The sequence below is a fragment of the Scomber japonicus genome, chromosome 12 (assembly GCF_027409825.1).
Source record: "Scomber japonicus isolate fScoJap1 chromosome 12, fScoJap1.pri, whole genome shotgun sequence".
NCBI classification, from domain to species: domain Eukaryota; kingdom Metazoa; phylum Chordata; class Actinopteri; order Scombriformes; family Scombridae; genus Scomber; species Scomber japonicus.
Window position 1 is genome coordinate 25,100,997 of NC_070589.1, and position 13,654 is coordinate 25,114,650.

Below are 13,654 nucleotides of genomic sequence, written 5' to 3' on the forward strand. Positions count from 1 at the left end.
TTCAAGAACTTCTTTGTTTTTGAAGATACTGGAAAGTTATGTAAAACTGAAACTTGAATAAGAGTACGCCAAACACCTTGATCAAATATGACTCAATATTACCTCAAGGTTGTCATGTTTATGGATTTTGAAATACACCACATCGAATTAAAAGAAACAACTTGACAATAAAAATCAAATCAAAAACTTTCTGACACAGTATGAAAAAAAAAATGCTTTACAGAGGTATTATTTATGGTCGGGCTGCAGCATGAGATGGCACTAGATTCTTACAGGCGTTGATGTTATTTTGTCCACCCTCTAAATGTTAGTATACTACAGCCATATCATTTGACAGTAATCTAAATCAATTTCATGACTTTTTAGTATGAATACATCAAATTCATGTCATAATAACGAATTTATAGTGGATTTGACCCAATTATAGAATTCCAAATATACATATAGTATATGATCTGAGATGCTGAAAGAAAGAATTGTTTGAATTTGACCCTGTTTATGTTTCAAGCTGTTAAATCATAATGATAGCAAATGACATATCATCACAACACATAACTTTTTGATTGAACTAAAGTTAAAATAAGACAAAAATAACAGAATTTTAACTGCCATCATCAAAGTTTACTTTAACTAAACTAGAGATATTGTTAAGTTATGGACCAGTGTTGTCACTGTCCTGACTGGGAGAGTTAAATTAATTCATCACATATTCTTTAAAACTGACTAAATCTTTTGTAAAATAATTTGAATCCATCTTTAAAACACAGTATATGTGAAGACCTGTAATGCATCCAGTGATACTTCTCAGTAATAGTAAGTTTAGTGTGAGTGATTGTGTTATACCTCATCTCTCCAGCAGATGTCCCCCTAATGTCATCTTATCCAGCTCCATTCAAAAAGAAACAGACACATAATACAATGTTTATATTGTAGATACATTTATATATCTGTTTTCTTTACAATGGAACTGATCTGTCATACAGAATGACAAAAAAAGCACACAATACAGTCAATAAACCAAACCTATATAACATATGATTGTCACTTACTGCGAGTCACAAAAAAAGTACATACTGTGAATAAATAATCTACAGAAATATGTACAATATGCACAACAAGAATTCAATGGAAGTGCAAATAAAGCTTTGGATCCCTGTACAGGAACTAAGGTAAGCAGATGTAGACTGTGTCAGCTGCCCCGAGCATACAGTATGAAGCAATAATAATCTAGAAGTCATAAATTTACAGGACATTTAGTAACATTTAGCTTTGAGCAGCTGCATTTAGTGACTTTTAATCATGAGCTGAGCAAAAAACAGAAATTGGAGAGAATAAAATGAACACATTACATTATGTACAGCGTATCGCATTCCACAGAAAACTGGACAGTATTTAATGTTTGTCGTCCAATGAGGATCAAGGCAACAACCACACGACTACAGGCGGCTGAGAGAGAGATAGAGATGGATGGAAAGAAGGATCCAGAGAGGAGGCGACTCACTGCAAGGGAGAAAAAAAAGCTCTTTGTGCTCCTGCTGGCTTCCTTAGCCGGTACTGACAGAAACAGGCTGCGATACTGAACACTGTACAGCTCTGCCTACCATTCCCATTCAGACCAACTGAAGATCAGAAGAAAAAGAAGGAGAGAGAGCTGGTCAAAGGAGCTGCATGTATGGTTGTGTGTGTACCTCGCTCCCGTCGGGTCGGTGACACACACACACACACTTAGCACAATGCACACATGTGAGTTGTAGTCTTCTGTAATGTCCCAAACTTTAAGTCTCTGGTTGGTACAGTAGTGTAGAGTTACCCAGAGTTCAAGTACTCCAGTGCCACTTCATAACAAAACTTGTACTGGTCCTAGGAGACAAAAGGAAATAAACAACACATTAGAGAGATGTACATGGTTGAATTAACCTGGTCGGGACCCTAATTAGCAGCTGTGCCCCAATTAACCTCCCCTTGTTGGTGTTTTCACCCCCTACTGTGCACAGTATGCAGTATTCCTATGCCGGCATATTATCCCGCCCCAGATGGTAATCTGATCTAACACAACCATGTAAACATGAAATACACTGAAATCATAAAGGTGACAAAGGAGCCCTTTTAAATGGATTCCTTTTAAATACAGGGCCCCACTGCAGTGACGAGGCAACAGCCGCCTTATGGCTCTTCAGTGGTGCACAAAGTTTCCACAAAACATTTACCAGACAGTGAAGGCTTTGATAATACAGGCACAGACTTATAAGAAATCATAAAGAATCAACTGCCCTTGACTAATTATTAGCATTACTGGATTTTTGACGACTTTCATATACCTTTTATACTATAAAAGCATTCTTTCCAGCATTTTCTGTATTAATTGGAAAGAGTAAAATATAGAGTAAACAGGAAATGTGGGGTTTGAAACATTCAGTAAAGATATTTCAATACAGGGTCTGTACCTTAACCCCATATATCACCATATATAGCTTTTTAATCATAATTTCAGTCAAATGTCTTCAAGAAGTGCGACACTATTTCTTTCTTTATAAATATTATGTTAAATATTATGAGGGGAATCACATGCTTAAATCAGGTAGGATACCACAGTAAAATAGTCAAACACTGTCCATAATATTATTATTAATTGATTAAAACAAATCACTAGATGGTTTGGGCAACAACATCATGATTTGGTAACTTACTGACCACAAGACATTTGAATTAAGTGACTTTTAAATATTATTTGGTACTCTGAAGAAGTTACAACAAACTGATGAAAAAGGATTTACAAGCTCAATATTTTTGTTTGATTAAAAAGTTTGGCTGTTTCAGGGCCCCTCACCAGTAAGTCCACCATATTGGGTTTATTGTTCCTCAGTGTTTTGACAGCATGGAAAACATCCACAGATCGCTGGTGTTGAAGCATCTCACACACAATGCTGATGGCACAGAATGTCCCGCTGCGACCGCCTCCGTTCCTATGGATGTAATAAAGCAGCCAAGTATTAGAACATGAAATCTAATGTGTATAATTTAAGTGAATAAAATAAAATGTAGTCTTCATAAGAGAAACTTTAGGGTTCATGATGAAGCTCCCAGTGTGCTAAGGAGTTTCAGTTTAGTTTTTTTATTGATGCAGTAAAGCTCTTCGGTCAGTAGATGGAGATGTTTCATCTTTAATGCTAGAGCTGAATGAACTCTCTGCACTGAGTCTTGAGGAAACTTACAGACAGTGGACCACAGTGCGTCCCTCGCCCCCGTCGTACTCCTCCTGCCACTTGTCCACCTGTCGAATCAGCTTGAGGAAGGAGCGTTTGGACATGGGCGTGTCTCTGTACATGGGCCAGCCCAGGAACTGGAACTGCTGCACCATCCGGTAGCCGTCCTGAGGCTGGAGAGGAAGGACACGCCAGTTATCCCAGGTTAACACATGAGGGGGGGGAGGTGGGGGTTAATCGTTTCTGTGCAAAGATGTAATCAGACTGTAAAGATGCAAGGCTAAGCCAAGCCTCAATGGTGGCAAGCAGGACAAGAGATGGATAAGGGCATGAGGAGTCATTGGAGAGATGAGTGTGCAGATAGATGGGTTGATAGATGAGCACAGTTACTGCTGGAGACAGATAGCTAAGCAATCTAAGATACAGACACTCTAAATCACACCCAGACATATTGATCAATAACACTTGTCAGTGATCATGTGTGATTAGATTGTATTCCACTTGGTGCCTCTGTCGGCCAGAGGCTGTTATAACATGTTAATATGCGGCACGATTATTGACAACCTGGGGCAGACTGTTGGGGTAAGAGGCTTACGCAGGTGACTGCAGGTGACACAGTAGGCGCAGGCTGTATGTTTGAACCTTTGCTCAAAGGAGTGTCTTCTATATTTGTTGTGCACGACCGAGATTTAAATATGTTCATGTATTCTGGGGTGAAAATACTGTGTTGCTCAAATCCATCAGCAACAACTGTGATGGTCTGGTTCACTCATTTGGTGGCTGTTATTGGCCTAACTGTATAGTAGCTCTTTTATGTTTGAGATAGTGGGAGAGGGGATTATGTTTCTTTTCTATGTCAGGGGGAGGGTCCAAAGAAAATACAAATAACACAGTAGCGGGCCTTGGTTTTTTCAGTCGCCCTTGCCACACTACTCATTTTTGTATAGTCTGTTACCATACTGTCAAGTTAATCAGATTTGATGTTATTTGTGGTAGAAGTTTGTAAGGTTTCTTTCTGCACTCCAGTTCAGGTGAAAGAACTGCTCACAGCAATGAAATTAAAAATGTAGGTTGATTTTATTTTTCTCTTTTGAAATACTGGATACTTTGATCTCCTTTTTGCCCCCTAAATGTCATTAAAATAAAGAATTAAGCTGTGAGGTAAAAAATACTCTTTGGTTGGGCTGCTCCACCAGTCCTGTCAACACTACGGACATAACTATTATGTGGAGTCATAAGTGGACCAATTTTAGGGGATCACAAGCCAAAAAAGCACGTTGTTTCTGAAAAAACAAGCTGCTGTTGGTTTTTCAGTGCTCCATTTCACAGGTGTATATCCCAAAACCCACACAAATAAAATCAAACCTATTTACACGGCTAGATATGACTCATAGCAAGTGAGAAAATGTGTTTTTTTTTTGTAATTTGGGTGAACTGACCCTTTAAGACAGACACATGTTCTACCACAAAAGGTGTTGATTGAAGGAACAGTCAGGCAGTTCAACTTGGTTTCTACCTTTTTAACTACGTGTGAAAATTTCTCAAGCTGCCTAAAAGACGTGACTGGGATAATCACACCTCGGTCCAATCACTGGTGCTGTGGCACAGTTAAAGAACAGAATGACTCTGCCTCTGCACAGCTTGAATGGACAGGCTAGAGAGAGAGAGTGGGACGTGTGAGGTGTACAGTCAGAGAACAACACTGCACTGAAGAAAAACTACATCTGAACTTGCTAACATAAATGTATTGTTTGTTCTTTTTCCCTAAAAAAAATGAAGGATTTTCTGTGTCTATGACCCTCCCGTGTCACCGTACCCGCGCTGCATTATAGATCCGGAATATTCTGCTGATGATATCCTCCTCCAGGTCCGCAGAGACAAACTCCACCTGGATAGGTCCGTGGCGGTGGACTCCGTTTTCTGGCCAGTACTGTGGGCACAACTAAAAGAAAATAGGCATACACACACACACACACACACACACATACACACACACACACAGGTACACAAGCGCACACACGCACACACACACACACACACACACACAGAGACAGAGACAGAGACACAGACACACAGACAGACAGACAGACAGACAGACAGACAGACAGACAGACACACACACACACACATACAGAAATGCAGGTATACAAGCACACACACACACACACACATACACAGACATAACACAAAGAAAACAAAGAAAAGGGAGAAGATTCATTAGCTTTGGGATAAAAAACATACTGACTGAAGCCAGTGACACAGATTTATATTTCTTACACGTAGTGTCGATGTTCAAAGAGATTTATGTGGGATTAAACAGTTTGAGAAATGAATGATAAGGAACAAAAGGCAGAGACATAGAAGGTGAATAAATTCTAAGTACTTCCTTAAGAAAAATTATGAATTGCCTCTCCAGTGGAAAACCTTCAGATAAAAGCTGGAATATATTTCTGATAGACTGAACACTAAACACAGAAGTGAGATGTAAGAGAGCCTTCTCCTAATCAACTGACCCGTACTTCAGCAAATCAAAAAGAAATTCCCCAGAAAACCTTGGCAAATTGTTCTGAGCTCTTGAGAAAGAAACACACATGTTCTTTCTGTTGTAAAAGCTTTTTTTTTTTTGGCTTATTTTTTCAGGCTCTTCTTCCTCTTTGTAAGGAAAAATGTAATCATAAGATGAGCTGATTCAAAGAATGAATGAATTATCAAGTAAACAATGTGTAGATGTTAACTAGATTTTCTTATTTTTACATCAATGTCAATTGAAGTGTTGGGCAGACAAAATAAGTTATTGAAAGATATCACCTTGGAATTAAGAGAGGGACTTCTCTCTATATTTTGTGACATTTTACAGATTAAACAGTCAATTCATTAAAAAAGAAGATATAGATTAATTGAAAATAAAAATAGTTATAGGTACTAAGAAGCAGTCATTGATAAACAGTGTTACTGACTCCTTTGAAATGGTGTTCATAAAGTACAGGTAGAGAAATAAACCCTTGGGACAGCCTCGTAAGAACCTCCAAATCTCCCCTATTTCCGCTCCTCAGGAGAGAAAGCCCAGTTAAGAACGTGCACCTGCAGAGCGCACCACCGTCCTCGCAACACTCACTCAGACTAGTGGAAGCATACACACACACACACACACGCACGCACACACACAGACGGACAGATTGTACACCGACAGACGAGCCTCCATGCAGAGTCACACAGTCATGAGCAAACAAGAAAAAAAGACTACCTGAGAAGAATGCAAATACACAAACAGGCCTGAGTATGCACGCTCACACACTGCACACACAGATGGACTCACTTTTTTCCCTCTTACACACAAAACTGCACAAACGCATATACTGTATGTGTGTGTGTGGCAGCAAAAGCACCACTTCCTAGCTTCCTTTGAGAGCCTGTCAAAACTTGACAAATTCAACAGATGCAAAAATAAAGATGCTGATGGAGAAACACAGTGAACCTCCATCTCCCTCGCTTCCATCCACGCTTCCCCTTCCTCCCTTCCCACCTGTGCTGCTTCCTTGGCTGGCTGACTGGCTGGCTACAGTGAGAATATTGAATGAAAGGCCTTTTCTATCCAGCCAGTCAGCCAGTCAGTCAGTTACCTAGGGAAAGGGGATTTGGATGGGGAGAGCAGCCTGGCTTCAGGCTTTGATCCCCGGGTGTTATGACAGAGCCTCGGGCTGAGAAATCTGGAGACTCTCTTCCACAGGCCTGTCTCTCCATCTACCTGCGCTTTCATGCCAAGTCCTTTTTCACTCTGCAGCATCTGCCTCATTTCAAACATATTCTGTATACGCATATATATGTGCTTGCCAGCCCAGATACATCCCTGGGTTCATATTGGAGGAAAACAAGAAAAAAAAACAATCTTTTTCTGAATCTAGTTCCCACAGATGAAAGGTGCTGCTTCATCTGTCATCTATTTGTGATTGCACTTCTAGCAACATCATTTGTGTATCATAATGTGTGTTGTTTTGTACAGTGTGTGTGTTTGTGCATACGTATCAGGTCGGGTTTACCTGGGCCGGGTCTACGTCGTTGAGCATTACTATGGATGTGCAGTGGTAGTCCAGCACCAATCTCCAGAAGTCCTTCACTGTGTTTGGCAACGGGTGCTGGGTCACGATGAATGCAGAAGGCTGCTTGTAACTCTGGAGAGGAGGTAGAGGAGAATAGCAAGCAAGAGAACAAGTTGAAAACCTGCCACTGAATATAACATGTGCCTATTGTATATTCACGGAATATTTAATCATGAATAAAGAATAAACCTGTGACCATTTTTAAAATGACCTCCATCCTTTGACCCGCCTCTCATTGAGCGTTGTTTTTCTAATGGAGATTCCATGTCTAGGGAGATTATATTAGGACGCTGCACTTTTAATGTGGTTTCTGGCTCCCAAAGGTAGCCCAGTGGTGACTGCACCTATAAGGTCACCTGCTCAAGTCGGGCAAGAGCCAAAAAGTCCATCACCAGACACGTGCTTTGTCAAGCTGTTTTTTATCAGGTCCACCCTGAATACATTGAAAAATGCTACAAATTACATCTCTGAATTTTAATTATTACAGATTCACAGACCACAGATATCTGATTGACCACAGATAATTTGATGTCACCTTAAGACAAATGTTTTATGTAATTTGGTGTCCAAATCATGTAAGTTAGACCAAGTCCAAGTCTGGTCATGGTCATGGATTGCAAAAACTAATTAGTTCAAGTGAAAGTCAAGATGAGAGTCTTTCAGCTGACCATTAAAATACAGTATTCAAGGTATGTGGCTATTCAAGGTCTCCCTGTTGTTTGAATTGGTTAGTCTGATTTTATCAGGTAAAAACCAGAGACTCAAAGGCTTTTTGCTTTCAAGTAAATTATATGACCAGCTGATGCCAAGTGAAACCCTCAATTTTTTAAAGTCCACCTCTGGTCAAAGTCTCAACTCTATAGCACTGCATTAAGATATATCCAGCTGAGCAACCATGGATTTGCGGTGATCTATTTTCAGGTATTTAAAAATTAATTCTTAACATTAGCAATCTTATATCTAACTTTCAGAGCACAAGGTGTAGACCAGCAGGCAAAATACTTGCTTTGACTTTAACATGATAAAAAAAGCAGTGTGGGGATGTTTCAGTCTACAGGGGAAGGGGCAGTTGTAATTTCCTGCCTTGTGACTCAATTTACCACTTTAAGATTACAGTGATGCAATTACCAAGAATTCCAATAAAGCTAGAATGCTCCTTTAAGCCACATTGAACTGGAAACACAGGAAATACGCCTACAAGTTTAAATGTTCTTCTTTATGTTTGACTCTTACATCCATAAGGGCAGCGTTGATGTAATTGGAGCTCTCCCCGTCGATGGTGATCAGGAAAGGGAGGCAGCGGTCTGGAGGCAGGACGTCCATGCAGCGGTTCTTCTCGTGGTTTCTGGGTAGCAGGGCGATGCTGCAGTCTTCCACCCGCAGCGTGGGAGTCACCATATTCAGGGTCTGTCAGGTTGAAGCAGGATTACACGCTTTAATACCGACGCAGGAAGGTAGGCACTTAGGTCTTGAGTGTGCTAATTATCTCCCAATATGGTAATTAACAATGCAATTCTTTAATCAGTTACATTAGCGATAGCTCTGACTCCCCTGTTGCGACTGTGATGAAACTTAGGGGGACAATACATCTCATAACACTGATTCGTCCAAGGAGGGGTGCTACTATTCTAGATTAAAGCAATGTGATATATTTGTTACTGATTGGCCCAGGAGGGGGAATATGCCATTCATCAAGAGCCAGCATGTTTACTGTTGTTTTGAACTTGTCCTGCACTTGAGTTAATGCTTTATTAATGATATACATACACTGTATCATATTTGTCTTATTATGTTAAAAGCTCCTTACTCTGAACTCCTCCTTAATGGGGCTGGAGTTGGTCTGCGGGTCCAGGCGGTTCATGTCGTAGTAGACCGAGCGTAGCTGGCTGGCAGGAATGGTGGTGTCGCCACAGAGACATGCCTCCAAAATGGCATCATGGATAAAAACATACTGCTCCTGCAAAAAACAGCATCCTCATTGCGGATCTATCAAACTCGTAAGACTTGTAACAATAGACATTTGCAGAAAACAGCCATGAGAGACAGTTTTTTTTTGTTGGTTTTTTTTTTTGTAATTTTTTACCAGCAGCAGCAGCAGAAATGCCTGAGCCAGTGTTCCCTGAATTTTTGCTAGAAGAATTCAGTGACCTTTTCACGACCTTACCACGATTAATCTTTACCCCTCAGGCTGTTCCTATGACTAATATTTGTCATTGTCTGTATTCAAAGGTTACATTACATATTTTTGCATTTTTTGGTAAATAGCTGATTTTATTCCCAGAAGAAACTCGGAATTTTATGACATTTTAGAAAAACTTAAAAATGTTTAGAGGCCTGGAAGAAAGTATTTTTTTTCAATGCCTTGACCTTTTCAGGTTTTCCATGACCCTATCAACTTTGGTGGCCTGAGCAAGGTGTAGATTTCATCATCCTTATTGGCCTGATTACAACATGAGCAAGGTTGAGGTCACAAAAATAACCCAGACTTTCTTTAATGTCATGCAGAGAAAACCAGGAAATCGCGACATCGCTCCTCCTCACGTCAGTCAGTCAAGCAGTCGACATGGTGACACAGCTTGAGGCTTGATGTAAATCTATTCTGAAGTGACATTTTCAGCTGACACTTCCTTGTCACTTCGGACCAAAATCCGCACACTACACAGGGGTCACTGATTTACAGAGAAACATGTGTTGCCATTTGTTAAGTATTGTGCAAGAGTGTGAACTGTTGACCCGAGAGTTTGACTGGCTCGGGCTGGATCGGCGGGTTATTGGTGATTCGGTGCGTAAACCAGAATCCACAGATTGGTAGGGCTTATCTGAGTTCATATACTATGAACAACAACAACAAGGTTTTCCCTTTTGCACAGACAGATTAAACCACGTTGCAGAGTTAGTGTCTGGCTGAGGGCTAAGGCGCTGTGCCAATGAGCGTGAACACCTACGAGGGAAAACACACACATACACACACTTTGAAGGTCACTGAACTTGAGGAGAGTGACTCGGGGTGAACAACATTTGGTCTCCAGTTACTCAAATCCCAATTTGGACGTCAGCGATGAAACATTTGCCCATTAAGTCCAATGATGCTTGTGATTTAAAGGGAATTACAGTGAAATGATGCATTCAACGAGACTATGGACACCTCCAGATGGCCAGTGTTCAGGAAAGCGCACAGTCCGTTGGTAGCCCACAATGGCATAAAGCTGGAGGATGAGCCAGGGAAGTTTTCAGCTATCAATAGGAGCTAAATGCTCTCAGTTACAAGCCTCTAAACCCTTTTATTATAGCAAGTATTGCCAAGCACATGCGCTTTGCACCCTGGGAAATAGTTAGGGTGTGTGCTCCAATAAATGCCTTTTGTGAGAAATGATCATCACATATGTAAAGGTAGGATGTGCACAATAAAAACTGCCTCCGCGTGTAGTCATAAATGTATCTGCTGTAAATATCAACACCATTCGTCTGACATTTCAAGCAGGCTAAAACAAGTGCTGAAGAGCACTTGTTTTACAGTCATCAGATCGAGGTTAATTACTGACACTTCAGCTGGCACTTGAAAGTGACAGACTACAAAAGATTTAGTGCTAATTATGCTGCATTTTCAAGGAAAATAGGAACAATAAGTCACCATACTGACTCTCCTATGCTGCAGAGTTATTGACAAATGTCAGGTAATTATTTATTTTTCTCCACAACATAACATGTTGTTTGTAAAAGGGCTCCTTTCATTGGTATTAATTGTGAACATTTGTTTTGGAGCACCAGAGGAGTGGGGCTTATGCTTAGAATTACTTGCAGATTCCAGTTAATCCACTTTTGATAGCAACAGCCTGTCAAGCAGCATTTCCGCTCCTCCATATTTTAATGATGAGTCTCTATGGGCAGGCCCAGCTCTGCTGAAGCCAGCGGGGGACCAGATTTACCGTACCTCAGTCTGGACCATGTTGACCCTCCTTGAGCGCAGCTCCCTCACGCAGTTGTAAATATCCACCACACCTTCTCGCTCTGCCATGTCCAGCATGATATCGATGACGATGAAGCAGCCTGTCCGACCGGCCCCGGCACTGCAGATAGACACACAGATCAGAAATCTCACAGGTACAATAGAAAGTGCTGCTTTTATTCAGAGGAGTAAGACAGCTAAAGTTTGAAATTTAAATTATAGCATAATTAAAGTTTGTTGGCACATTAAATTTCTTTTGTGGTGTTAGCTAATCCAAATTTATATTTAACAACATGCCTTTTCAAGAATTGGTGTCCCTGTTAGAGCTGGATAATCCACAGACTTGCAACACCTTTAATAGGGACTCTTTCATTGGTAGAGATGTAGTTACAAACTCTTCTCAGACAAGGATATCTAAAACCTGGGCAAGCAATTCCAACACTTTCTGCATGGCTAGATACAACACAGTAAAATGATCATGGTGTTTTTGTAATTTAGGTGAACTGACCCTTTAAGGACAAACGCACTTGGAATGACAAAATGTTTTTTTTTCTTTTACTACGGACAATGAGCCAAACATGTTACTCTCATATCGAAAAAGAATAATGCCCTCTATATTCTGTAGTTTATGTTCTGATTTGTCTATATAGTCTTGCATAGCTCTACTCTCAAGGATACTAAGCGGTGCTAGTTTTCAACCTACAGACTGAAAACAGCTGTGGAGAAAACTATTAACTATCTGGTAGGACAAAGAACACACTGACTGGGTAGACAGAGCCGAAGCACAAGTATGAAACAAAGTAGCTGGTTTTAATGCACACCAACCTGCAGTGAACCACCATTGGCCCAGCATTGGTTAGGGTCTTGGACTTGACTCTCCTAATAAACCCTAGCAGGCCTGTGGCGTGATAGGGCACGCCGTGGTCCGGCCAGCCCGTGAAGTGAAACTGTCGGATCTCCCGGATCTCATGAGCCCCTCTCTGAGGAACAAAGTCATCATGTTAAACACACAGAGCACAGCAGAAGACGGCAGGGATGTGGTACAACGACAGAGGATACTGTGTACAGACAACGTGAGAGGTCCTTCTAAAGCAAATACAGAGTTGGATTGAATACAAACACACACTTCATGGACAAAGTAAAGAAGAGGCTGAGCAAAGTTTTCATTATCTAGTAGCAAAGATGCTCAAGGCCGCTGTGGCCTTACTCCTTTATGTAGCCCTTCTCAGTTATGTTCCTTTCAGGCAAAAGATTACTCTATGTTAAATTATCTGGACACTGTGGATTTAACATTAGCATTCTTTTTTGCAGTTTTATCTAGCTGGAATTTTCTAGTTTGAGTTTATTCTATAAGGGGACTCATTACCTGTTGCTTTGGGTTATACTGTCACTTGTTACCGTATAATCCAACATAATGGACAACTCTTAAAATATGATTGTAACCTAAATTACAAATTACTGTGTGTTCTTCAGCATTATTTAAACAACATTTATAGCTGCAGGAGCTGCATGGTTGGAGAGGGTCTCAGCGGGTCCCACTGGAAAAACTTTCATTAGATAAAGTGTACAGCACATGCTATCTTTCCTAAGCAAACGTGTTGGAGGTTAATGTTCTACTGTGAAATGCATAAGTAATGATTACACTTGTTTCTGTTTATATTCTCTATGGAATTGAGAGTTGTGAGTTTTTAAATATACTATGTGTAGAAATCAATAAATATAGCACCATTAAAATTATTTTGATGGCATAAGGCAGACATTTAATCTCGGTGTCACCAAGTCAAATCCTTGGTGTGGGGGCTGTGGGATGCGTGGGGTGTGTAGAGTGCATGTGTAGCGCAACCAATCAATTCCACAACCAATGCCATTCAAATCCTACAAACAGTGGCTTTAAAATGTACATGTTACACAAAAAATGTTTCAGTTGTTATTCTTTTACAGTATATATTCATGAAAAGAAAGAGTGGCATTTAAATACAACTGACGAGACACCTTGTGTTAGTTGTACAAGGCACATGTACATTAAGACCTTAATGAAGAGATTAAATTATTTTTGATAAAGATACAAGTTTTAAATTAAATATTCATGAAATAAGCAACAATTCATGGTTAGAAAACATATCCTAGTTATGTTTTAAGGGTGTAATACTCAAAAACTGAGCTTTATCAAGACTGTGTGGGTTAGATTAGATTTGACAACACATTTGATTCCAATGATTTCAATGTTGGTAAATCCTGATTAGTGCAAAGCGTGTGGTCGTCTTTCACAGGTTAAGCCACTTCCATTTCATATCAGTGAGAAGAGAACAGACAAAAATTTAAAATATCCAGTGTTTTTGCAGAAATCCTCCTGTTCTTGTCAGCCCTGATAACTCATAAAAACTGACTGAGAAAAGTGTTTTCAGGGC

At 40.2% G+C, this 13,654-nt stretch overlaps 1 protein-coding gene across 1 annotated transcript in view; it reads right to left on the reverse strand.

The window, feature by feature from the left end:
* Nucleotides 1–1,806: 1,806 nt before the first annotated feature.
* The window catches only part of LOC128368929 (receptor-type tyrosine-protein phosphatase mu-like), a 156,711-nt gene continuing 144,863 nt past the window's right edge, over nt 1,807–13,654 (reverse strand). The window contains exons 28-36 of the mRNA XM_053329854.1: nt 12,072–12,226; nt 11,232–11,367; nt 9,108–9,257; nt 8,534–8,707; nt 7,241–7,372; nt 5,020–5,145; nt 3,213–3,376; nt 2,828–2,963; nt 1,807–1,860 (exon numbers count right to left, since the gene is read on the reverse strand). Of these exons, the coding sequence (XP_053185829.1) occupies nt 1,807–1,860; nt 2,828–2,963; nt 3,213–3,376; nt 5,020–5,145; nt 7,241–7,372; nt 8,534–8,707; nt 9,108–9,257; nt 11,232–11,367; nt 12,072–12,226 (1,227 nt within the window). The remainder of the gene's footprint in view (nt 1,861–2,827; nt 2,964–3,212; nt 3,377–5,019; nt 5,146–7,240; nt 7,373–8,533; nt 8,708–9,107; nt 9,258–11,231; nt 11,368–12,071; nt 12,227–13,654) is intronic.